Below are 26,831 nucleotides of genomic sequence, written 5' to 3'. Positions count from 1 at the left end.
GCCTTGAACTTGCAATCCTCCTGCCTCGGCCTCCTGAGCTGCTGGGATTGCAGGAGTGCAACACTGTGCTCAGCTTACAATGACCTCTTTAAAGAACAGTTCTCGCCAGGCACTACCTGCTCAAGACTCTTCGATGGCTCCCATGGTTGTCAGGAGCAAGGCCCAGCCACTGCAGCTCTACACTAGCCCCAGTCCCACAGCTCCCAACCACGTGCTTTCCTCAGAGCACTGCTCCCGCTCCTGCTCTTCTCCCCCACCACAGGAATACTGCTTCTGCCAGAGCCCCTTCATTTGCCCCTGTCCACCCTGTCCACCTTCTCCTCTGCCACTTTCATCCTCTGTTCACACCCTTCATCCACAAGGAGAGTCAGGGCTCCCAGGCTCCTGCAGCCTCCTGTCTCCCTCACAGCACTGACCAAGCCCTGCCACTTCCATTACCCCCACAGGACAAGACCCAGGCCCAGCACAGAGCAGATGCCAAATGACTGCCAGTGGAAGAGAGGAAGGAAAAGACGAATGACAAGGCAGCCTTAGAGCTGAGACTCAGGACAAGAGGCATCTGTGTGAGCTGCCGAGAGGCTGTGGGGAACAGAGGGGCAGGAAACAGCAGCAGCTCTGGTAGTGTGGACATCGGGGCAAAGCACGCTGGTGGGGAAATGCAGGCACACTGCTGGGGTGGAAACAGGAGTGGGCAGTCAGGGACCTGGTGAGCAGACCCAGGTGCCCAGAAACCCTGGAAGACTCCTGGAGAAGGGTGTGGCCCACAGTGATCAGTCAGGGCACAGATCCCAGTGCCTGCGGGTCCTGTTCAGAATAGCAGGCCTAGTGCAAAGGACAGCACCTGCCCTGGCAGGAGTCACCAGCTTGAACAGCCTCTGAAGATGCCCACCGCGACACCAGCTGGGCACAGGCATTGGGGTTGGCCCAGCTTGGGTTCAAGTCCAGCTCTGCTACCTCCCCATGAAACCTCAGGCACACTGTTCAACATTTATGGGCCTCAATTCCCTTACCGGTAAATATGGGGTTATGATACCTACCTCCACGTGTCACTGTGGGGTGAAATGAAAGGAGAGCGAGTGTATAAAACTCCTACCCTATGGCTAGCTCTTTCTGATCACTTACTGTTAATTTTAGAAAGTTGAGTTTGAGTTTCCTACAGAAATAAAGCCAGGAAAGACCTAAACATAGTTGACGCAGGTCTGTTCACATAGTACTTTCTACCCATAAACTCACCAGAACCCAGCCACAGCCCTGTGAGGGGCCAGATTATGAGCTCCTTTAAGCGGTTCTGGGACAATTTATAAAGCCAGTGATCCCGGGGCAGGACTTAATCCCAGCCAAATACCACGAAGCCAGTGTTCCCCCACCCCATCTCTCCCAAGGGCATGGAGCGGGGTCCCCCCAGGCAGTCCCTAGAGGGGGTAGGGAGAGAAGGCCTCTGGCCCACCCTTGGAGCCATGGGCAAGGCCCCATGAAAGGCCTCCTTGTCCTAGCCAGGTCAGGCTGAGCAGTGTGAGCCAGATTCCTAAACTGGATGCCTGTCCCCACCAGGGAGGCCCAGCCCTTTTCCAGCCTCTTTGAGAGACCAGTGCAATCAAGGGCAGCCTTCGAGCCATTTACCCACAGGCCAGAAGGAGTACTGTCCACATTCCAAAGCTCTCCCTCAGGCCTACTCCCTACCTTCTTCCCAAAAAAGGCTCTGAGGTGGACTCTACACACCCACAGGGGACACACACAGGATACACATTCACTGGGCCAGAAATGCAAACAAATCCAGTTAAAGAACCAAATAAGGGAAGAAAAGATTATGGTAGGAATCCAGATCCTGCCATTTGGACTTGAGGTTCCGAGCAGACAAGGCAACAAAGGGTAGCAGAAGATACCAAACTCTAGGTAAAACAGGGAGCACGCATCCATGAAGCCATCCTGAGCCTGGGAAGGGAAATACCACAGGCTTCTAATTACCTAAAACATCAGATTGTGCCAGGCACAGTGGCACAGACCTGTAATCCAGGTGGCTCAGGAGGCTGAGGCAGGGGAATTACAGGCTCCAAGCCAGACTCAGCAATTTAGTGAGGCCCTAAGCAACTTAATAAGACCCTGTCTCAAAATAAAAATAAGTAAATAAAAAGGGCTGGGGATGGGGCTCAGTAGTTGTGTGCTCCTGGGTTCAATCCCCAGTACAAAAATTGAATGAAGAAAACATCAGATGGTATCTCCACTTCTGTACTCCTGCTCTCCCTGGCTGCATTATCTCCTCCCCACCTCAGCACTCTGGCACTCGCCATGTGCCTCACCTCTGTCGTGCTCTCCATTGTGACAATGCCCACTTAATCATGGGTTATTTGATGGATACCAGAATAGAAGATCCACAAAGCAGGAACCATCTCTCCACTCCTGGTGCCTATAGGGCCCAGGAGCACAGAGTGTGGCTTGTTGTGGTCCAACTATATGCATTTGTTCAGTGGGTCCCCAGCTCTCCTAGTGCCACCTCACATAGGCAGGGAGCACACACATCATGAGGCCCCATTCCTATCCCTGTCCCCTCAACCCATTCTAGAACAGAGAGCCAGAACATCACCTGCCTTCCTCCACCCCCAAGGGTAAAAATATCCTTGTCTGAAATCTGACGCCTACCCTCAGCCAGGTCAAGGTCATCAGAACTGCCAGGGTCCACTGAGAAACTGGCCAGGAGCCAGAGCAAATGGAGAGGGCATTTCCTGAATGCCACTCCATGCACATCTCATCTGACCCAGGAGCAAATATTTGAGGCCCTACCACTGACAAAGTATCCAGGCACCCTTGCTCAGTGAAGTCCCAAATCCCGCCCAAGTTTCCCAGCTCTGGACTTAAGCACAGGTCTCTGGCCTCTGTCTACCCTGCAGACTTTTCCTTGGCATCATGAGTGAGAAGGGCTTGGAGACTGATTACACCTGGATGGTTGCATGGATGGGGAAACTGAGGCACAAAGGCTCTATCCAAGGTCTTAAGCAAATGGGCTGAGAGTCAGGCAGTCCTTGGGCAAGTCTTTGAGTTGTTTCCTCCTTGGGAAAAACGGGACAAGCAGCCCACCTCCATCCAAGGGTAGGACGAGGATCAAAGCAGATTCCTACAGGCACAGCGGCACACAGCCATAATCCCAGGGACTCCAGAGGCCGAGGCAGGAAGGTTGCAAATCAGCAACTTAGCAAGGCCCTCAGCAACTTAGTGAGACCCTGTCCCCAAATGTAAAATGAAAAGGGCTGGGGATGCAGCTCACTGATAGAGTAGTAGGGACTGGAAAAAAAAAAAAAAAAAAGCAGATCCCAAAACTCAAGGCAGCAGCTAACTGTGAGGTGCTGTACACATGTGCGGGAGCATCACTCAGGGAGACTGCAGAGCATGGGGCCGTCGGCTAGATGGGGCTCACTTTTCTCAACCATCAAAGAGACAGCAGCCTTTGTTTCTCACTTGGGGAAATGGAAACATGGAGAAGGGATGCAGCATGGAACAAGGGGTCCTGGAGTTCTGGAATCCCAACCCTACCTCAGCAGCAGGGGAGCCTCAGGCAACGGCTTCCCCTCTGTCCTTAGCTATTCATTCATTCATTCAGCAACCAATGGGCAACCCCCCTGGGGTCAGTTTCCTCACCTGTAAAATGAGAATCCTAAATACTCAGCGTGGTCCTGAGGCACAAAGGTGAGAACACAGGCAGAGGCAGAGGCTGTCCTCCGTGTCTTCATGCTCTTATCCAAAGGCTAGGTCAGGCCCACCCTGGTGGGCAAGCCTGAGTTGGGGGCCACGTTCACAGGGTCCAGATGGGAAGCTAGGCATGGAACCAGAGGCATCCTGGGAGATGCTGGTAACCCAGGGGCTGGGGCTGCAGGAGTGTGTGCGGCCTGAGCCTGCGTGGGGGCTGGCGGCCGAGACCCGCAGGATGGGGCATAGTCTGTGGGGGCTGGGGTTCCGCTTAACCTCAACTAGCTTGACGTAGCCTTTGGATAAGAGCATGAAGACATGGAGGACAGGCTCTGCCTTTGCCTGTGTTCTCACCTTTGTGCCTCAGGACCACTCTGAATATTTAGGATTCTCATTGTACTGGTCTCTTCTCTGTACTGTTGGGCACTATGCCTGCAAGGTGCCCAGAACTAACGGCCTATGGGACGTGAGCAAGTGTTTTAACCTGTCTGGGCTTTTTTCACAAGCTTCTTTTGTTCATAAAATTGAAGAGGGTATGCACACAGAGCAAGATGGAGAACAACGGCTCTCCCTTGAGGATTTACTGAGTACTGAGGATTTCACATGCAGTTTTAATCTTTGCACTTTTATCTTTTAATCTCCACACAACCCTGCTGTTATTAGTCCCATTTTACAGATGGGGGAACAAAGGCACAGGGAGGGCAGGTGCCTTGAATATGCACACACGAAATCATGCAGCCAGTAAAGGGCAGAGGTGGGACTTGGGCCCAAGTCTGTTTAACTGTAAGGCTGAGGCTGCTTGGCCATTCTGTTGTAACTGCCTGGCAGGCAGAGTAGTCACCGCTGCCTCCCAGGCACTTGTGACAGCCTTGGAGACAAGACTCCCTAGAAGCTCCCCATCTACTCTCATGTCCCCTGCAGGAAGAGCTGTAGTATCAGTACCCTTCAGTTCAGAGTCAAGGCACTTTCTGGAACACTGACTCAATGAGCCACCACCATTGAGGAGACTGTGCGCTCTCTGTGAGCTGAAGGTTGTACCTTGCAAATCCTCTGCTCTGAGGAGAAGTCACCTCATGCCAGATGGGACTCTCTCCAGAACAGCAATGCCACCTGCCATACCCCATCCACTGACTGTCCAGTATGAGCTCGCTTGCTCCCTTGGACCATGGGCTCACTCTCTCCAACACAAACCCTTCTACTGAGAAGCACATCTGCCCATCCAGGTCTCCCAGCACCTACCTCACCTCCACCCCTGCTGCCTCCCAGTGGCTTTCTCCTTTTGTACCCTCTGCCACCTCCCACTCCCTACTCCAGCATGCCCCAGAAAGAGGCCAGGAGGGTGCTGACCCCAAGCGCGACTGATCTCTGCCGTGTGCACCTCAGGGGACTCACTAGGACAGCACCCAACCTAGCACCCACATGCACAGGCAGTGACCTCATGAGCCCTGGCAGCTAGGTGGCCATTCAGAGGCTGTGAAGGACAGACCTGGCCTCACCTCATGAGAGCCTTACATGCCTTCCCTGCCAGACAGCCAAGGCTGCTGCCTGCCACCGCCTCTAGGTCACCATGGCAACAGGCAACCAGGCAATAGGCTCAGGCCCTGCCATCCTGCAAGCTGCCTCATTTACCCTGGAACTGGGCACTGCAGCTCCTGGCATCACAACTCCCCTCCAGGAGAGAGAGAGAGGGAGAGAGGGAGGGAGGGAGGGAGAGAGAGAGAGAGAGAGAGAGAGAGAGAGAGAGAGAGAGAGAGAGAGCGCACAAGCAGGAAGGGGGAAGAAAAGAGAGCAGCTATAGACAGAGGGGAAAAACAGCTGTAGAGAGAGAATGGAACAAAGGGAGAGGAGGGAAAGAAAGAATAGAAAAGGGATGAGGTCAGGGAGAGAGAAAAAACAAAAGAGGCTGACAGGGAGCCCGGCACACACACACACACACACACACACACACACACACACACACACACAGCAGAGGGAGAAGCCAGGGAGACATGAAGGGCCCCTCCCGCCTCCCCCCACACACCACACACCACACATTCCTCTGGCTGGAGCTGCTCTCAGCCTGGGGATTCTGGCAGCCGCTGGAACTTCCTGCCCCAGGAAGCGGGCAGCCTGGTGGGCCCCTCTTGCTGAGGGCTGTGTCTTGCCTTCCCCAGCAAGTGGGGCTCCTCTCCCAGCCCCTCAGGCCACACCTCCCCACTGGGCACCTCGCAGGCCCCCAAGGTGCTGGTCTCAGAACTCCCCTACCACTCAGCCTCCTCCTTCCCACCTTACCCACCTTACCCCCCTCCCCAGGACCACACAAAAACTCATTTGTCTCTAAAATGTTCAGGAAGCAGCGCAGAGCAGGGCGGGCAGGGGGTGTGACTTGTCACCGAAGACATTCCCTTATTAAGCAGTGCAGGTGGAGCAGGCCTCAGAAGGAGACTTACAGAGGGACACCAACCCCGTGGGGCTGCTGCAAAGGCCTCACATTGGCAAACCTGAGGGTTGAGAGGCGGAGGCTGCGGAGCAGACAGGGCGCCATGGTTCTTTCCAGGCTGCACATGGCCCTCTTCCTTCAGCCTCCCATTCTGGGACTGCAACAAGGCTCTAACCTGTCCTAGCCCCGCGATACCCCACTATTTCCCACACTCTCAGAGGAATCTGAACCCACAAGAAAGGCTTACTGAAGAAAAAAAAAAGGTGGAGGGAGAGAAGAAAGAAAAGCACAGAAAGGCACGGGGTGAGCAGAGGTGGCTCAGCAGGCTCAGACTGTGCTGGCTCCTGCCCTGCCTGGCTGGCCGGATAACCCTAAGCCATTTACCTAAACCACTCAGTTTCCACATCTCTAAAATGGGAACAGGACTGTCACAGAGAGGACTCAATGAGATTACATGTGGAAAGAACAGGAGCTGACCCACAGGAAGGGCTCCCAACACTCAGATCTTTGTGTTGTTAAAAAGCCGGGCATGGGCCTGATGCAGCGGCACCTATCTGTAATCCCAGCTGCTCAGGAGGCTGAAGCAGGAGGATTGCAAATTCAAAGCCTCAGCAAAAGCAAGGCGATAAGCAAGTCAGTGGACCCTGTCTCTAAATAGAATACAAGATAGGGCTGGGGATGTGGTCACTGGTCAAGTGCCCCTGAGTTCAATCCTGTGTACCGCCCCCCCACACACACACACATAAAAAAGCCAGATATGGTTTAAAGACACAGGAAACTGTCTAGAGGGGAAAGGCCTGAACAGGTGGGTAAGGGACATCTGATGAGACTGGTCAAGTGGCCTTTGCAGAGCATGGGTCAGCTGGGGCCTCCTAGCCCCATTCCTATGACAATCATATTCATTTTTTCCTCCCAGTACTGCCTGTTGAACACAAAATCTTTCTCCCACCAGGGCTTCATTTCAATGAAGAATCAGGTTTGAACAAGATGGAGTCCATGGCCCTTCATGAGGCCTCCCACAGATGTCCACACAGTCCAACACTCGGTCGCTTGACCCTTCCTACTTCCCAGGCCCCTAGAAGGCTCAAGACCCTCAGGGTACTGTACTTGGCTTCTTTTTGCATTCTACTGTCATATATTCCTAATTAAAATAAATTAACTAATTTTTTTTTTTAAAAAAGAAGTACCCCATTTGCCTGTTCTCATATTAAATTGAAACTGAGAGGCATCTCCAAAGGAGTACCCCATTTGCCTGCTCCATTCAACACCAGATCAGATGGCTTGAATGAAATCACCCGGTCATGGAAGGCCACCTGAAAGTCTGTAACATACAAGACCAAGCAGAAGAAGCCAAGTGGGGTGTGGGGGAATGGGGGCAGGAAAGATGGTGGAATGAGATGGACGCCATTACCCTAGGTACATGTATGACTGCACATAGGGTGTGATGCTACATCGTGTCCAACTAGAGAAATGAAAAGTTGTGCTGCAATTGTGTACAATGAATCAAATTAATTAATATTTTTTAAAAAAAGAAGCCAAGTACAGTGGCTCATGCCTGTAATCCCAGGGCCTTGGGAGGCCTAGGCAGAGGATCAAAAGTTCAAGATCAGCCTGGGCAACTTAGCAAGACCCTCTCTCAAAAAAAAAAAAAAAAAAAAAAAAATTAAAGGGATGTAGCTCAGTGGTAGAGCGCCCCCAAGTCCCAACCCCAGTACTGAAAGGGAAAAAAGACCAAGCAGACCCAGGAGATGAAAATAAAAAAGGCTCACTTTGCAGGCCTTCCTTGAAGTGTTTCTGCTACTATCCCTTTTCTTAAGTTGTTTGCGTGCGAGGGTGGCTCTAGCTTAATAGCTGTTTATGTGAAAACAGCCTCATGATTTAGTCTGTCCACAAACTCAACAGTGAAAATCCTGCTGTAACCCAAACCCTGGCCCTGTGGCTGCTGAAGACTTACCGCTGCGGTGGGGGTAGGTGGTGAGGGGTCCCATTTAGGGAAAGAGTGACTCAGTGCAGGGAGGAGATAGCTGGGGTTTTGCAGCAGCATGAGGCCCAGCACTGTGAGGGGGGAACAGAGGGGCCAGGACCAGGAAGGACAGCCAGGCTGCAGGAAGAACTGTGGGGTGAGGGGGAGCCAGGCTGCGTGGGGGACTCTGGCTGCAGAGTGGGCAGCCCGCTGGGTCAGAGAGCAGGAGACCTAATAAGGTATAAAATCCAGATGACACAAGGATAAACAAGGTTAGAAAGAGGCCAGCTCTAGCAGGTGTTTCTCTCTGTTAAACTCCCATTCCTTACTTGCAGGAGCTGGGAACACAGGATGGCACACAATAGCCTCATGGACAGACAGTAAGCAAAAAGAAACAAGGTCATCTTAGAGAATGGACTGTGCCAGAAGAGAGAAAAACAGGGATGTCATCAAGAGAGAAGGTGGTGGGTGGGAAGAGGTGACCTGGGGTGGGAAATGGAGAGCTCCTGCCTAAGGTAAATGGCAAGGAGCAATTGCACAAGGCCCTGGGGCTGCAGGGTAGCAGGCCGAAAACAGAGGGGTTTGGCTGTCAGTGGGGGAGAAGGTGGAAAGGGAGAAGTCAGGAGGGCAGTTGGGGTCAGGTTGCCCAAGGCCATGTAGGTCCCCACAGGGGCTGGATTTCCCTCCAGCACCACTTGCTGGTGGCTCCCAGACAGGAGGGTGAGAGGAAGGGAAGGCTCAGGCTTGGAATGAGTGGCTGGGAAATTTATTTATCTATTTGGTACCAGGGATTGAACCCAGGGGTGCTTAACCACTAAGACACATTCCTATGTTCCTAGACTTTTTTTTTTTTTTTTTTTTTTATGAGACAGGGTTCTTACCTGGTTGCTTAGGGCCTTGCCGAATTGCTGAGGCTGTATTTGAATTTTCAATATTCCTGTCTCAGTCTCTAGAGCCAATGGGATTACAGGTATGTGACACCACACCTGGCAAGAATTAGACATTCAAAGAGAGGTGTCAAAGAGTTCCAGGGCAGGCATGGTGGCACATGTCTGTAATCCCAGCAACCCAGGAGGCTGAGGCAGGAGGATTACAAATTCAAAGTCAGCCTTGTCAATTTAGTGAGAACTTGTCTCAAAACAAAAAAAATAGAACAGAACTGGGCGCACATCTGTTAATCCCAGCAGTTTGGGAGGCTGAGGCAGGAGACTCATAAGTTCAGAGCCAGCCTCAGCAATTTAGTGAGGCCTAAAGTAACTCAGCAAGGCCCTGTCTCTAAATAAAACATAAAAAATGGACGGGGATGTGGCTTAGTGGCTAAGTGCCCTGGGTTCAATACCTGGTACTAAAAAAAAAAAAAAAAAAAGGCATGTGAGTATTTGCAACTTTGTGGTCAAAATGCAGCTGATTTTTTGCTACTCCTGCTGAGAGGCAGAATCGAATCCCCGCCCCTGGATCTGAGTCACCTTTGGTGACATTTCAACCAGTACCTCTAAGACCAGATCATGCGAAGCCTTGCTGCTTCCACCCAGGCCTTTGGGACCTCCTGCTCTATAGCCCTCTGCCAGGTTGGAAATCTGACTCCCCTGAGACTGTCACACTGCAGAGGTCATCTGTGGGTATTCTGAATGACAGTCCCAGCTAAGCCCAACCTTGAAGCCATCCCTACTGAGGTGCCAACAAAGTCAGTTAGCTCATCTTCCAACTAAACCCCACCAAGTTACCTCCACCAGTGCCCCACAGGGCAGAAGAATCACCCAGTAGAACCCTGATGGAGCTCCTGGGCATCAAGATGTCATAAAGAGCTGTTTTAAGCCACTAAGTCTGAGGTGGTTTGTTTTGCAGTCTTAGGACTAGTACCAACAAGACCCAAAGAGAGAAGGTAGCCAGAGATACCCACACTTGACACAGGCCAGTAAGAAGGAGGAGCCTGGAGGGAGGCATCAGCCAGGTGGGAGCAGGCCCTGGGGAGGGTGGCTCTCCAGGAGCCACAAGCAGAGCTGAAGCAGACGGGGAGAGAAGCTCTCCCAATTTAACCACAGGAAGGGAGTGGGGAGGGAAAAGGATGATTCCATCAGAATGACTTAGGGAGAGGATGAGAGGTAACCAAGTGGAAATGGGATCACAGAAAACTCAGTGATTTTTAAGGAGAAATGGAGCAAAGAAACATGGTAGCAGTTGAAAGGGGACATGGGGACAGGAAGGTCCTAGATGTTAGATGTTAGAGCTCCTTCCATGCTAAGGAACAGAGCCTGTAGGAGGGGTCCCACGAAGCCAGAGTGCTGCCCACAGGTCAGGAGCTGCCCAAGAAGTGACCTAGCAGAACTCAAAGACTGCTTTTAAGAACCACAGTTTGGTGGCACATACCTGTAATCGCAGCGGCTCAGGAAGCTGAGGCTAGAGGATCACAAGTTCAAAGCCATCCTCAGCAATGGTGAGGCACTAAGCAACTTAATGAGACCCTATCTCTAAATAAAATACAAAATAGGGCTGGGGATGTGGCTCAGTGCCCCTGAGTTTTATCCCTGGCACACCACCCCCCGCAAAAAAAAAAAAAAAAAAAAAAAAAAAGATCGCTTTTAGAAATCCAAGGCTACCACTTGTCATGCAGCCACTGTGTGCCAGGTCCAGTCCTTGGGGATCCTTAAATTTTCAACTCCACTGTAATCCCAGCAACCCAGGAGGCTGAGGCAGGAGGATTGCAAATTCAAAGTCAGCCTTGGCGACTTAGTGAGACCTTGTCTCAAAACAAAAAATAGAAGCAGAAATCCTCACTTCACAGATGAGGAAAACAAAATTCATCAATAAAAGATCCCTCCAAGGACTCTTGATCAGTAAAAGGCAAAGGAGAGGTTGAACTGAGTCCTGACTCCAGAACCTAGCAAGGGCTCTCTGTAGAGGGAACACCCCCAGAAGGAGGTTAGGCCACCAGTCCATGGCACTCCTTTCCTCTGGATTTTTACAGGTGCTAGGGATCAGTCCCAAGGCCTCCTGCAAAGCCTGGCAAATGCTCCACCACCAAGCCACATCTCCAGGTCCCTACCCTCGGCACTTCAGACTCTCCTCTCTTGCCCTCCAGGCAATAGGGGAACACCACTGACTGGGGAGGTGGTCTCTGAAGAGTGGATCTTACCTGGGCTGTGGAGGGATCTCTGAGGTAAAGACCCTGGCTGCCACACCACACCACCACTCCCTGTCCACAGGGCCAGCCTGGCCAGCTCAGAAGTCCCTCCCACTCACCTGTTTGCCTAGCTAAGAACCAGTTTCCCCAAGAGACACACCTTTCTTAGACTTGCTGCCTAGAAGCTCTGCTTTTATCTTCAAAATCAAGGGGAGGGTAGGACTGGAGCAGCTCAGAGTCCCAGGAGGCCCTCAGGGTGGGGCTGGGAAGCAGTGCTGGGCTCTTCCGCTTCGGACTCCCTTCCGGGACAGACCATCCCTCCACCCCATCCCTACTCTAAAGTCATTTAACCCTTGGCCCTTTCCTCTCTCGGGGGCCCACCCTTTCCATGAACCCCATTGCTTGCAAAGCCTGTAGGCAAGCAGACTGATCTCACATTAATTTCTTGGTCAAGCTCACGGTGTGAACCTGCTCAAGTGACAGGGTCCATCATTACCCTGCAGCCCTGCCATGCGGAGATGAAGCTGAAGCTGAGAAACAGCTCATCAACATCACCACAGGGTCTTCTGGCTCCAGACCTCCCCTCTGTCCCTGCCAAGGCTCACTGGGGCTGGATCCCTGGAGGAAAGAGAGGTACTAGGTCTCTCCACAACCTTCTCAAGGGATCAAAAGAAAACATGGACCTACCTGGTACAGAGGCCTGGAGGCTCCTGGAAACCAGAGGCCAAAGGGCCTTTAACAATCTCTGACTGGGGACCAAGACCACACCTGGGCCAGGCCACACCCCAGGGCAGATCACAGCCTGTTCTAGGGTCACAAATAGGACACAATTTAGGAGTGGAGAGACCTTAGAATTGGCACTGCTTCCCCCCCAGCGAGCCCCCAGAGCCCGGATTCAGCCTGGGCCCAGCCCAGCTGCTGACTCACTGGCTCTGAACAGCCTGATTTGACAAAACACGGACAGCACATTCTAGATGGCAAAGTGCACATGAGGAGCCAGAGCAGGGGAAAAGCCCCAGAGCAGGGGCTAGTGCACGTGTCTCTCTGAAGTCTGGCATCTGGCTGTGACGTTCTACAGCGGCTCTGCATGATTCCATTTACTCCTCACCTAGCCCTTCGAGGGACAAGGAGCCGTGCCTCTGGCACAGGAGAGGGAGCCAAATGAAGCCTGGTTATCAGAGGAGCTGAGGGCTCTGTGCCACCGAGTGGTAGAGCTGAGATTCTGCTTTCTCCCTGCTGGAGCTGGTTCTGCCCACTGGGTAAGACTCTCCAAAAAGCCTTACCAGTTTGTGTCTACTGACATTAATGAGTTAATGTGTAATTGGCTGAGGGCAAATTATTACCACTGAGGAAGACCCAGGCAGGAGATGCATATGTATATCTCCTGCCCCCCCCCATACACACACATATTACATGGTCAAGGGGGGCAGAAAGAGTGTCCTCAGGGGTCCCTGCTAAATTCCTTCATTTTCTTGTGGAACTGGCTCTTTCCTACCTCTCACATACAGGTGCCTCTCCTAGACTGCACTTCCTAACCCAGAAAAGCTCTCAGGGCAGCCAATCCATCACCTCCTCCACGGAGCCTGTCCTGACCCCTCCCTGAGCTGGTAAAGGCCACCTCAAGGCTTTCATCTGCCCCAGCTTGGCCACATTGTGCTACCATCATTACATGATCCTCTCTCTATCTCCCCATCATCTGGGGCACCTGAGGACAGGTCCAGTCTGACTCATTCCTGCATCCCCAAAGTGCCAAACTCTGGGCCTATTGCTACCCTGATGCCACCTCTGACCTGCAATGAGGCTGCTCCTGGGAATGACAAGGGCACAGGCTTGTAGCCAGGGAGCTGGCCAAGGACCCAGCTAGTAGCACCCACCTGTGCCTGGAACCACAGGACAGAGCAAGTACAAGGCAAATATGTCAGTTTCTTGTCTCAGCCAGGTCAGACCAGAACAAGGTAAAGAGCCTTGGTACCCAGGATCCCTGCCCAGCTGGAGCCTAGGATCAGGCAAGACTTCAAATTGTCTAACTAGCTCAAAGTGACTTAATGCCAGAGCCTTGATCTGAGAAGCCAGTTGAGCCAGGATGGTGGTGCATACCTATAATTCCAGTGACTCAGGAGGCTGGAAGGATCAAAAATACGAGGTCAGCCTCTGCAACTTAGTGAGACCCTGTTTCAAAATAAAAATAAAAAGGGCTGGGATGTAGCTTAGTAGTAAAACACCCCTGAGTTCAATCCCCAATACCAAAAGAGGGGGAAAGAAAGCAAGTTGAATGCCAGCAGCCTTGCAGAGCTGTTAGGACATTTAAATATGCCTAACACTTAGTAGGTCCTCAACAGAAAAATTAACTCTTACCATCTCAGTAGACCAGCCAACCCTGCCACTAGGCCATTGAGGAAACTCAAGTCCAGATGAGATGGGGGAAAAAAGGAATGAGTACTAACCAAGGCCAATCCCATGCCAAGTTCTACAGTCCTCCAATGGCTAATTCTATCAACAACCTGGCAAGTTTGCTTCATAGATCAAAAAACTGGAGCCTACAAAGGCAAAGTAAGTAGGCAAGTCTCTCTGGACCCTTTCGCTGTCTGGCAGAGCAGTGAATAGCTCTCCAAAAGTTCCAAGATGCCAGCACAGTCCCACTACCAGCCCAGGCACAGGCCGGGGTGGTGGTACAACCTTCCCTAGACCCTGATATATGCATGGGAGGATCAGCTCAGACAGCCTGGGACTCCAAGCCCACATTTTCAGTGTGCAAGCGTGGGCAGAGGAGGCTGAATGGGGTAGGTCCAAGGGTGATGGGGGCCACCCACTGGGTGCACAGGGGTTCCAGATGCTTTCCCACCAAAGCAAGACCTGGAGAAGGGTCCCAAGCTAGCAGGTGGGTCTTGAGTCTCTCTGGCCAGCTTCAAGAACCCAGGGACCTCATCTCACTTCTTTGTGCCTCATCTGTGCAGGGGGCTGATCCTATCCCTGCCTCCCTGCTATGAAGAGTTGGAGTCATTGGGAAGGCAGTTGGGACCATCAGAGTGCTAGCCACACAGAGAAGCAGAGTCAGGAGGATTGTTCCCCTGGGTCCCTGAGTCCAGCTTGCAGGGGCTGTGCATCTTGTACTAAGCCTGGGGACCAGAGAGTCTTTAGGAGCTCACAGCACACCAAACCCCCTCACCTACAAGGCCCAGATGCACAGCTGCAGCATCTCAGAGCCTCATCTCTGCTCTTCCAGCTGTTCTGCCCCTGGTTCTCCCCACTTCAAGCCACCTGGGCTCCATTCAGCTGTCAGACACACCAAGCTCCCACCCCTCAGAGCCTACAAATGAACACTGCTCCCTCGGCCTGGAATGCTCCTCCCAGGTCTTCCCATAGCTGCCTTTGCTCAGCCACTAGATCTCTGCTCAGCTGTCACCTGCTCAAAGAGCTCTCCCCTGACCTCCCTCTCTTTTCTCTCAGATCTCAGTGCTCCAGACAGCCTGGTAAGCCCTGCAATGCCACCTACTAGCTGTGTGGTATGAGAAACAGTGCTTAATCTCTCTGTCTCAGTTTCACCTTTAATATGAACACAATAACATTATCCACTTCACAGAGTTGTTACAAGGAAATAAATAAGTTATTGCATGCTTGATGCATAGCTCGCACAGGGCAATGACTCTTTAGTCACAGTACTTAATACAGACTTTCGTTGGTATTGATTTGACTACCATTTTACCATCTGTCCCCTGTTAGCTGTCAGCACCCGCCACATGTTAATCCTCTGGAGTTAAGTACCTGTAGAGGGAACAAGCGAAGTGGGTAGCACATCCTGAGCAGAACTTATTTACTCTGGGGCCAGGTAGAATGGGGGTTCAAATGGGAAGCGATGGCTGGACTTTGAAGGACAGGAAGAGTCCTCCAGACAGATTAAGAACACTAAGGGCATCTGCCCATGGCCAGACTGGATTTCACACACCGCTCCTGAAGAGGTTGATAATGATTGTTCAAGTCTCACCTCTTCCTCTGGGATCACCTCAGCCCACTTCCGTGGTCATTCAGTCATTTCTGAACCCTTGCTATGTGACAGGCACATCATTCTATGTCTACAGGTGTCTACTTCTCCACCACTCCTCCTCCTCCTGCGGGGAGAGCAGCCCCTGCCTTTCTCAAGACCACCCTCAAGGTGATACAAAGATCTGTCACAAATGTTCAGGTTTCTGGATGTCAAGTTAGGGAACCTCTATGATCACCCAACATGCTGAGACCCAGTCAGAGGAACACCTGGCCCAGGTCACACAGTGAATATGGAGTGAACCTAAGATTCTAATCCAAATGTCCTATCCTAAACCTCCCCGCATCCTGGGCCAGACCCCTAGCAAGGCTGGGTGGGTCGAGTTGGGACAGAAGTTCCTCCAGCTGCCCTCAGGTTCATGGTGAGGTAGCACAATCATGCTAGAGGTATAGCCAAGCAAATAGGTCTATGAACACAAGCACAGATGCCCACAGATGTTTACGAGAGAACTGGGACAAACATCCCTGTCACTATTTCTGGAGTAAAAAGGTTGTACAGGGAACTGACGGTCAGGAGTGCAGGACTCAGTTCTCAGTATAGACTGACATCTTGGATGGGGGAAAGAAGAGACATATATGAGTCAGGACAGGGAGAACTTTCCAGCATCCCTGGATCCACACATAGCACCCTGCCTGCCACCAGGCTTAGTGGCACTCACAGCTTCAGTCACTCAGTCACTTTACACACCAAGTATTTGCTCGGTACCCAGTCGTGAGTAGGAGCCAGAATTACCAGACTTCAACACTCACTCTGTCTGCAGTGCCTTGGGGTACTGGAAATTGTCCCCAAACCATGCAAAGTGGGACTTGTGAAACAACCCCCTACTTCTGTTCCCAGTGTAATCTGGCTTCCTCGTACCTAGTGAAAATACTTTGGTGGGGTTTTTGGGTTTGCTTGCTTTTCATTAAAAACAGCTTTGATACCAAACCAGAAAACATCCCTCCCAAATCTCCCGCATTCAAGAAGAGCTAAGGGAAGAGGCAAGGGAAATCCAAGAATCTCTGCCAACCAGGCACAAGTTCAAAGGTAGCAATCAAGGTCACATCCCCTAAGCTGCCTCTGTGGCAAGTTCCTCTTGAGCCATCAGCTTTTAGCTGATGTGAGGTCCCTTGTGTTCTCATGAGCCCAGTTTCCACATCTACACCCTGCTCCATTCCAAGAATCAATGGAGGTAGTACAGGGGAACCAAATGGAGGATGGGCTCAGGACATGTGGGTTGAATGTCATTTCTGGACTTTCATCTGGCTGTCTCAGGTTTCTTTTTTTTTTTTTTTTTTTTTTTTGTACCAGGCATTGGACTCAGGGGCATTTAACCACTGAGATACATCCTCAATCCTTTTTATTTCTTTATTTTTTCATTTTGAGACAGGGTCTTGCTAAGTGGCTCAAAGCCTCCATAAGTTGCTAAGGCTGGCTTTGAACTGGGATTACAAGAGTGCACCACCATTCCCGACTCTGTCTCAGGTTTCTTAAAAGCTCAAACTGTGGAGCCAGGACCACTGAATTCAAATTCCAGCTCTGCCACTTCCTACCAGTGTGATCTGGGACAAATCACTTCACATCTCAGAGCCTCAGGTTCCTTATCTGCAATTTGGGAGTGGTGAGTGCACCTCCCTCAGAGAACTAATTGAGTTAACATGTGCCTGACTTTGGCTTGGTGCCTGGCACAGGCAGCACTTATGGGGATCTGCTACTATAAAATGACACTACTCTTACCCACCCGCTTGTCCCCAGTTACAGATAAGGATTAATGGGAAAATAGTCCTGAAGGGTTAAATACGACAGGGACCAAGAGAAGACACAGGCAGCCCACCTACCTGGAAGACCCTCTCTCTGCCCCCTGGGCCCTGCTGTTCAGATCCCACCTGCCCTGGCTGAGAAGTCACCTGTTCTCATTCATTCACTAATCATTCCCTGGATTCCAGCCAGGCCCAGCTCTGTGCTGGGTCCACCAGGAGCAGCTACATGGAGCTCACTGGCTTGTGGGAGGGGTGGACATGCGAGTCAAGCACACATTCCAGTATGAGAAGGAGCTCACATAGCGGTGCACAGTGATGTGAGAAATCTGGGAGGGCTTTCCAGAGGAGGCAGCATCTGAGCTCAATCTGATGGCTCAGGAGGAACTTGCCACAGAGGCAGCTTAGGGGAGGCACGGGAAGGCTGGGGTGACTGCGAGAAGGCACAGCATGGACACAGCATGAAAGAGAGACCACGGGGACACTGAGACCATGGAAAGCAGGATAGTGGGCTGATGCCCAGAATTCAGAGGGGCAGGATGGGGGGATGAGAGGGAGGCATGCACAAGCCAAGTCACCAAGATCCCCAGCAACAGGTAAGCAGTGTGAAGGGGGTTGGCTGTGGGAAGACAGGTGCACTGGGAGGGGCAGGAGGCCAAGTTGAAAGGTGGCTGTGCAGGTGGAGGTGGGGGATAAATAAGATATTTCTTTATTCCCACCGGTCCCTTTTTAAAAGTTTTTTTTTTTTTTTGCTGAAAATGTCCTCAATAGACAGCTACTATATGCCCAGCAAAGCTCTGCCAGTCTATCCTGAGCCCTTCTCCATGCACCAGGTCAAAGATCCCTGCCAGACACTGAGAGGCATGTGAGTCTGGGGCCTCAACATGAAATTTCAGCTCCAAAGTCCCTGTTAAGAGGTTCTAGGGGAAAGTGCTCTTCAAGGTCACCTCACAGAACACTTTTCCACATGGCCTTTCCCTCACATGGTCCTGCTCTCCCGTCCTTACCCGGTCACGCTCCGTGATTGAAGGGTGTACACACCTTCATCCTGTAACTTCCATTGCTCAAAGGGCTTTGAGCGGGGAGCTGGAACACCACAGAGCCAGCTCAGATGGCCAGCAGAAACACACACACACAACTGCGCCTGCAGAAATGCACAACCCCACAAGAATTCCAGAAGAACTCGTGGCGAGTGATTCCAAACAGCCAGCCCTTGGGGATCTAGTGGTCCCTAGGGCTTGTTTGGAAATTGCTGCTTATAATTAAACAGCCCCGGGCTTCTGCAATTTCTTTCCAAAGAGAGCTAGAAAATGGCCCGTGGGAAGTAAAAAAAAAAAAAAAGAAAGAAAAGAAAAGAAAGAAAGAAAGAAGCAGAAGAACTTCTAACTTCAAAAGCAAACGTTAATCTTTATGGGTCCCCAGCCTCCCGCGCCCCAGCCCACTGGTCATACCCTTCGCAGTTGATTGCCGACATTCTGGATCATTGCGGCCGCTAGCAGTGTGGACCAGGCGGTGGGGAGCAGCGCGCTCCCAGAGACAGCCGCAGGTCACCTGAGCCACAGCCGGCTCCGGCTGGGGCTCCAAATGCAGCCAGCGGCCTCGGGCTCCTCCTCCCGAGCTCCCGCCCTCCGCAGCCAGAACTTCTCGCCGCGTCCCGGCCTCTCCGCAGCCGCTCCCGCTCCCCTCCTCCCGGAACCCCTGCCCAGAAGGATTCTCAGGGGCTGCCAACTGGGCACCGCCGCTTCGGGAGCCAGTCCCCACCTATTGGACACCCAGCCGGAAGCTCACTCGGCTTCCAACCCCAGCGAAACTCCAATCACCCCCATTTCCAGCCCCCATGCCGGCTCCGTCATCCTCCCCCACGGGGACCCTAGGCTCCAGAATGGTCCCCAGGGGCCGGAGATTCAGCTCCAGGTCCAGATTTCCATCCGTCCACAAGGGGTCAGGCTGCAGCACAGCGGGAGGCCAGGGCGCTGCCAGCCACCTTGCAGAGACAGCCGACCCACCTGCTAGGACTCTTCACCCTGGAGAGAGCCGCTTCCCTGCTCCACCCATTCAGGCTGTCAAGTCCAGCAGCTGCTGGCCAGAGGCAGGGCGCACCACTCACTTCTTTAACTTGGGCAGTGAGATTCTTCTAAAAGTGGCACCTGCCAAATTCCACCTGATGGCCATGCAGGATTCAGCCCCCTGTAGTCACCACCAGGATTTTCCCCATCTATCCCTGACTCCTGCAAGAAGCTTGACCAGGAAACCTTGACACTCAAGTTGAAGTTGGGACAGTAAAGAGCCTGGAAGGTAGAAAATAAAAGGGTGGGGGAAGGGATCCAGGCAAGAGAGCTGCGGTAGGTAAGTGGATGGGGGAGATAACAAGCACCCCATAACAACCAGGCCCCTGTTGTGAGCCAAGCACCCACCAGGAAGGTACCCCAGGTGGTACAGCCAATAACTACAAAGCACCTGCAAACCGATCAGGCCAGCTCCCAGCTCTCTGCCCTCTCCTCTGTCCCTCATGCTTCTAATTCATTCACTATAAGCTCAATACTGTCTCTTCTGGGCATGCTTATGAGACCTGGATTCTGGGTCTGGTTCTTTCACTAATGTGCTGTGTGACTCCAGGCAAGTCCCCTCCTCTCTAGGCTTCCCTGCTCTGGGAATCAAGGACTATAATGTCCTTCCCTGTGAGCTCAGGCCTTGCCCTCAAAGAGTTTGTATTTATCAGCATTTCTGTGTCTAGAAATGAGAAATTAAAATCAGCAAGACCTTAAAAACAGCAAGATGGCCCACAGATAGCACTGGCACTGAAGACTGGGGAAATCCAGGTTGCTTTCTGGCAGTGCTAGAGCTGGCCTGAAGTTTGAATGGCTCTGGATAGACTGAGAAGAGGAGTGAGGTGGACAGGCTAACAGGAACAGAAGAAGATGCAGGGCTCTGAGGAGCCTCATCTTGCAGGGCCTCTGATGCCAGGTGCCTCTGGGAATGATACACCCAGCATGATGAAGGCCGTATGAGTTGAAGAGGTCTCACGCAACCTGCCTGGACTGGGAAGGAAACAAGCCCCAAGAGGGACAGCTCATCTCACTCGGTCCCTGAGGTAACTTGATAGGCAGGCAGCCAGGGCAATTTCAGGGCCCTCAACTATATAAAGGAAGGAATGGAAACCCAGAGAGCTTCTGGCCCCCAGCCACCTTCTCTCCAAAGGAACACCATGTCTCAGCCTCACTGGATTTAGCCCAGTGACCCTATCTTAGAAATGGACAAATTGAGGCCCAAGGATGGACAGGAAGCCACCCAAAGTGAGGACATTGTCTAGAATCACCACTCCTGACCACTCCTGACCTCAAGTTCAGAGCCCTGTCTGCACAACCCCACAACAAGGCATAAGGTAAAAGGCTTCGGTTAGACTTACAAGAGGACTTCCAGAAACAAGCAATGGAGAGCTAGATCTTTCTGCAGAGACCCATCCAGCTCACAAAGATCTCCTCTTCCCCATGTTATTTATTAAAGGATTAGCTCCTGTCTCATTGCCTCAGCAGCTCTGCACCGTCCATTCCTGTAGAGAATTTTCCCATGGGTATCTGCATCCCCTTTCCAACTCACCCGGCAGCCCCCTGAGGGCTGAAACCACATCTTACTCATCTCTGTTCTCCCTGCCCACCAGCACCCAGACCAGGGCCCCAAGTGCAGGAGGCATGAAGCATGTGCATGAATCATACATAGTCCAGAGAAGCCCGACTTCAGCCTGAGTCAGGACCACCTGGAAGGCTTGTTAAAACAGATTGCTGGGCCCATATCCAGAGTTTTTGGCTCAACAGGGCCAAAAAAGTAGGGCCCAAGAACTTGCATTTCTAATAAGTCCCCCAGTGATGCTGAAGCTTATCACCAGGAACCTCACTTTGAGAATCAGTGACCTAAGTTAATCCTTCCATGTTATCACTGGGGAGAACGAAGCCCAGATTTTTTTCATTTATTTATTTATTTGTTTGTTTATTTATTTAATTAATTAATTTTGTGCCCGGAATTGAATCCAGGGGAATTTAACCACTGAGCCATATACCCAGCCCTTTTTTATGTTTTATTTTATTTTGAGATAGGATCTCACTTGAGTTACTTCTGGCTTCGCTGAGTTGCTGAGTCTGGCTTTGAACTTGTAATTCTCCTGCCTTAGCCTCCTGAGCTGCTGGCATGAGAGATTTGTTTCTGTTTGTTTATTTGGTACGGGGATTATGACAGGTTTGTTTTTATATTTGTTTTGGTTTGTTGGATACTGGAGATTGAATGCAGGGGCATTTGACCACTGAGCCACATCCCCAGCCCTATTTTGAATTTTTATTTAAAGACAGGGTCTCACTGAGTTGCTTAGGGCCTCACCCTGCCGAGGCTGGCTTTAAACTCTGGATCCTCCTGCCTCAGCCTCCTAAATTGCTGGGATTACAGGTGTGCACCACCATGCCCGGCAACAGATTTGGGTTTTTTGTTGTTGTTGTTGTTATTGTTATTGTTGTTTTTTTTATTTATTTTTTAGTTGTAGTTGGACACAATACCTTTATTTGTTTTTATGTGGTGCTGGGGATCGAACCCAGGGCCTCTTGCCCGCTAGGCGAGCACGCTACCACTGACCACAACACCAGCTCGTCAGGTTTGTTTTTAATGTAGAAAGAGCTTGTGATGTCCTCAGCCCAAAGGCCCAGTCTTCCAGTGAGCCTCTGGGACATTCCTTGTCTGCAGAAAGCCTGCTCTGGAAGCTCTGTGAGCCCAGAGTATTTTCTCCTCCAAACATCCCTTTTCCCACACTGTATCCTTCTTCTCTGGCCCCACAGTCGGGCCTTCCTGGATGGAGCACAAATGTCTACATTCATTTTGCAGGTCCATACCCTTTCTCCCCACCCAGTGACAAATCACAGTGCCACTGAGTTGTCACTATCAGGCCTAGGTCCGTCTTTCCCATTTGACTCACAAGCACAGGGACCTCATTGGAGTCATTTGAGTCCCCAGTACAGACCCTGATATTACAAAGTGATAGATGAATGGATGGATGAATTGAATGAATGAATGAATAGGTATAGGAGTGAGTGAGGAAATGAATGAGAGAATAAATAACCAAACCCGAGAAATTCCTTCTGTTGGGCCTTTAGCCTTAAGCCTTCCATATAGGACTACAGATTCCCTGGGCAGGAGGACCTCCAGCGTCATCCGCTCCAACTTCCACTTTTCAGTATCCTACGTGGCCTAGATCCTACAACTCCATGCCCATCCCTAGGATTCCAGCCTCCACATGTATACCCCCTGGATTAAGGGTGAACTCCCTCACGCTGCCTAGACAATTAGAGAGTTTAACAGCCACTCAGAACAAGGCTGCTCCCCTGGGCCTGAGACAGCCAGCCGAGACAAGGGAGCACATGTCCAGTCCCATGCAAGGCCTCCCTGTTCAGGCTTTCTTCTAATCCTCTCGCGCCATGAGCTGCTTCCCACGGTTCCCTCACACACCTAGGGTTTCTTTTTTTCTTTCTGTTGCCTCCACCCCATGGTCCAAGAGTAATGAAGAGTCTACATCCAGACCTTACCACCCAGGCACAGCTGAAATGCCACCACCTCCAGGAAGCCTTCCTTTCCCATCCTAAGTGGCACGCACAGCACACACACTTTGCAGCCCTTTATATCTCACAGTGCTTCTTCTCTTAAATTCAGAAAATTTGTGCTAATATCCCCTTTTTGACCTTACGTAAGCTAGCAGCAGAGATGGAACACAGAGTATCCTGACCCACCCACATACTCACACACTCACACACACCCGTGAACACTCAGTCTTATTTGGGGGGGATATTGGGGATTGAACCCAAAAGGACACTTAGCCATTGAGCCACTTCCCCAGCTCTTTTTCACATTTTATTTATATTTTATTTCCATATATTATTCATATTTTAGAGACAGAGTCTTGCTGAGTTGCTTAGGGCCACGCTAAGTTGCAAAGGCTGGCTTTGAACTCACAATCCTCCTGCCTCAGCCTACTGAGCAGTTGGGATTACAGGATGCACACCACCACCTCTGGCTCACTCAGAGCCTTAAACATAGTAGATGTTCAATAAATGTCCCCAGAATGAACGAATGAGTGAATGGGAAAGAACAGGGACTGTGTGAGAAGTGGAAGCGCATGCATGCATGAACACATGATCCAATGAAGGCCAAGCCTGTTTTCCTCAGTCCCCTCCTGTTCCCCAGGCTAAAGACTCCAGTTCCTTCTCAGGGGCCCCCTCGGGCATGGCAGAACACAGGAAGCTGTGGGATGAATGAAGGGGTGGGCAGGGGCCCAAGAAGGAGGAAGAGGTGGAAGAAGGGGGTAGTGATACCAGAGGAAGAGGAAGTGGAGGTGGTTCAAAGCCATGCCCCTCGGATGCCCAGCCCTTTGTGGAGAAGAAGCGAGCACAAGTAGAGCAGTGAGAAGCAGGCTAAATGGTCCAGCAAGGTGCGGATGGAGAGCGGCAGGGTCAGCAGGTCATGAAGGCAGATTCAGGATGAAGGAGCGAGTGTCGCCAGCCCTGCACTCCATCCTACCTCTGGGGTCTCACCAGCTGGAATACCCTACTGGGCCCGACTTCCTTGCACAGGAACTGTTCAGCAAGAGGGCTGTCCTCCCGGGCCCAGCACGTCCCCAAGTGAGTCAGCACTGGCTGCACCCTCTGGATTCGGAATCTCAAGTCCCCAAGTTCTCCCCCGGCAGCCTCTGAAGTCCTCCCGCGTCCTAGCGAGAGGCCCGCCCACCCCAGCTTCCCATCCCGGGATGCTTCAGGCCACAGCATGCCCAAGCAAGAGGTCATCCGGCACCACCTGGCCGTCCGGAGGCCAGTTCAGGAAAGAGGCTCACCTGCCTCCGGAGAGACCTGCGGGGAGGAGGAGCCTGGAGGGAGGGACGTGGCCCTTCCGGGGGGCGTGGGGGATGGGCTGGCGTGTGGAGGGGAGCTTACCCAAGTGCTGGGACACTCCGGAGCCAGTTTTGCTTGCTGGGCAGAAGTTGGGGGAGCGTCGGAGGTGCCAGAGCAGAGGCTGACCGCGGAGGCTGGAGGGAGGCGCGGAAGCGGCGCCAGGCAGGGGCGAAGGAGGGAGCGGTCCGGGCGAGTTCCTGGACCAGAAGGCTCGGTCCCTCCCCTGCCAGGAGCGGGTGGGGCGGCCCCGGGCTGCTGGGCCAGCAGATCACAAAAGTCCAGGCCTCCTGGCCGGCGCCAGACTCTCCAGCCCACCCAAGGCGTCAGTTCCCGGGCACTGGACGGGGGCGGAAATGCTGGCACCAGGTCCAGGCCGAGTGCAGCTGGCGCTGGGGCGTGAAAATTGCCTCCGTTATCGCTCAACCAACCCCTTATAGTCTTCAACAGGACTATCTGCTAACCAACCTCACCTTTATAGAACGCCTGCTACGGGCCCAGCCCTGTGCTGGGATGAGGTTCTGAGTAGGACATACTGACCTTGCCCTTATGAGTATTGAGAGGGAAAAAAAGGGACAAAAATGGATGGTTCCAAACAGTGCAAAGATAATCAATGCCACCCAGGATCTCTTCACCCAGAGCAAACCACTGTTGACACCTGGGGACATGTGCTTCCAGTCAGGCTAGAGCTGAGATGTAGGCATCTCTCCAACCCTATGTCTGTATGTTGCATGATATGAACTATCTGATACAGGATATGCTCCTAAGATAATGGACTCAAGAGACACTGCTTTTGCTAAAAGCAATGACTTTGCCTAGACCTGCAGATGTCTTATGGGTAACTGAAAGCAGAATACTGCTTGGCGTCTCTGCCTTCATTTTGGGTCCGTCTTTTTTATTATCTTAAATGCTGTAACCTACTCAGCTCCACACATCCACATGTTAATCATCCAAGGGGTGTTCTTCTAAAAACTGGTAACTCAGTTTTATTTGCTCTAACTTTACCTTTGACCCAACTTATTCCCCTTCAAGACTTAGCCAAGATTTGCAAGCGAGGTAGAATACAAGAAATAAAAAAGAAAAAAAGCCAGGTGAGGTAGCAAAAGCCTATAAGACCAGTGACTCGGGAGGCTGAGGCAGGAGGATTGCAAGTTCCAGGAGAGCCTCAGCAACTTAGTGAGACCCTACTTCAAAATAAAAAAGGATTGGGGATGAAGCTCAGAGGTAAAGTGCCTCTGGATTAAATTCCCAGTACCAGTGGAAAAAAAGAAGAAAGAAAAGAAAGAAAGAGGGGATAGAAAGAAAGGACGAGGAAATGAAATTTTGATTCAGAAGTTCCTCATACGCTTCCAGATCTGTCATTCCCAAAACTAGTCTCTCTCCTAAGGCAGTCACTCCCGAATTCCTGGGAAATCTGCAAATTTTAAAGTTAACTATAAATCTATTCACTTAATGATAATTACCGTGAGCACTGTTAATTAACCCTCGAAGTAAATAGATTAAAAGAATTACCATATTTTGAAAAACCTATAAGTTAGGGAGATTTCCACCACTATATATTGATTATATAATGAAAAAAGAGCACGTTAGCCTAAAGATCCGAGATTGACCTGACCACCATAAACTGCCTTGTGATCACTAGACTGATATCATCCCTACATACTTTCTCACACACACCCCTCTCCAAGTTGCCTCTCTTTATTGACTTACTTTTTTTTTTTTTTTTTTGTAATACCAGGGATTGAACTCAGGCACTTGACCACTGAGCCACATCCCAGCCTTTTTTTAAATTTTATTTAGAGACAGGGTCTCACTGAGTTACTTAGTGCCTCACAGTTGCTGAGGCTGGCTTTGAACTCATGATCCTCCTGCCTCAGCCTCCCAAGCTGCTTGGGTTACAGGCGTGCGCCACTGCACCTGGCTGAACTTACTTATTTTGCTTACTTTTTTGTGGTGCTGGGATTGTACCCAGGGGTGCTATACTACTGAGCTACAACCCAGCCCTTTTTATTTTGAGACAAACTCTCATTATGTGGCCCAGGCTGGCTATGAATTTTCAATCCTCCTGCCTCAACCTCCTGAGAACATGGGATTATAGGTGAACACTACTGAACCAAGCCCAAATTCCCTTTTAAAAGAAGAGCCAGGCCTGACACAGTGGTCTATGTGCCTGTAATCCTAACAACTCAGAGACTAAGTCAGGAGAAAGATCACAAATTTAAAGCCGGCCTGAGTAACTTACTGAGACTATCTCAAAATAAAAAAATAAATAAATAAAAGGGCTGGAGATGTAGCTTGATGGTAAAGCATCCCTGAGTTCAATTCTTGATCCAAAAAAAAAAAAAAAAAAAAAAAGCCAGACAAAAGCTCATCTCTGTCTTGAGATTGCCCACATTCTCTCTTGAACATGTATCTGCTTTCCTAAATAAACCCCTGTCTATGCCTCTGGTACGTGCTGAAATTAATTTTTCTTATGTAAGCCAAGGACTCTGCTCATCCTGAGCTGAGTTACCCCTTCTCTCTGGTAACTTCTTGGGCCCTTCTCTGGAGGTACCTCATCTCCTATGACACAAGGACATTCGACTGTCAGCCTCCACATCATCCGGTCTCAGACCCCTGGGGTAGCACCTAGAAGTCTTCAGTTGTTTTGCCTAAAACCTTTCAGGAACACTAAATGTTGCAGGCAAATCACCCGTGAGACTGTCCCCCTAAACAGAAGCAGTCGTCCCATGGTAACTGAAATGCCCTCTCAAGTACTAGGACTTCTCCAGAGCCACCTCTCTCTGCAGAACTACAACAAAGACCATGATCAACCAGACCACAATTTGACCAAGACTCTTCAATTCTGCCTACCTCTTGCCCCTACCCCAATTCTTCATCTAAAACTGAAGTTCATATGAATCCCCCAAAGGCAGGGCTGAGACGCTGGGTCTCACTTTACCTTCCCAATACAGCCATATT

General features: G+C 51.2%; 1 protein-coding gene across 3 annotated transcripts in view; it reads right to left on the bottom strand.

Moving 5' to 3' along the window:
* Acot11 (acyl-CoA thioesterase 11) overlaps positions 1–26,831 on the bottom strand; it is a 68,029-nt gene that overhangs the window by 26,710 nt on the left and 14,488 nt on the right. Inside the window, exon 1 of one of the 3 annotated variants that reach the window (XM_005326029.5) lies at positions 18,408–18,864. The exons of 1 other annotated variant lie outside the window; for it this stretch is intronic. In XM_005326029.5, coding sequence (XP_005326086.2) covers positions 18,408–18,440 — 33 coding nt within the window. In that variant the 5' untranslated portion in view covers positions 18,441–18,864. Of the gene's footprint in view, positions 1–17,963; positions 18,086–18,407; positions 18,865–26,831 lie in introns of those variants that run through there. One more of the 3 variants, XM_078026326.1, reaches the window with a different exon arrangement.

This window comes from Ictidomys tridecemlineatus, chromosome 11 (assembly GCF_052094955.1).
Source record: "Ictidomys tridecemlineatus isolate mIctTri1 chromosome 11, mIctTri1.hap1, whole genome shotgun sequence".
Classification (NCBI taxonomy): Eukaryota; Metazoa; Chordata; class Mammalia; order Rodentia; family Sciuridae; genus Ictidomys; species Ictidomys tridecemlineatus.
This window is presented reverse-complemented; position numbering and strand designations above follow the sequence as displayed.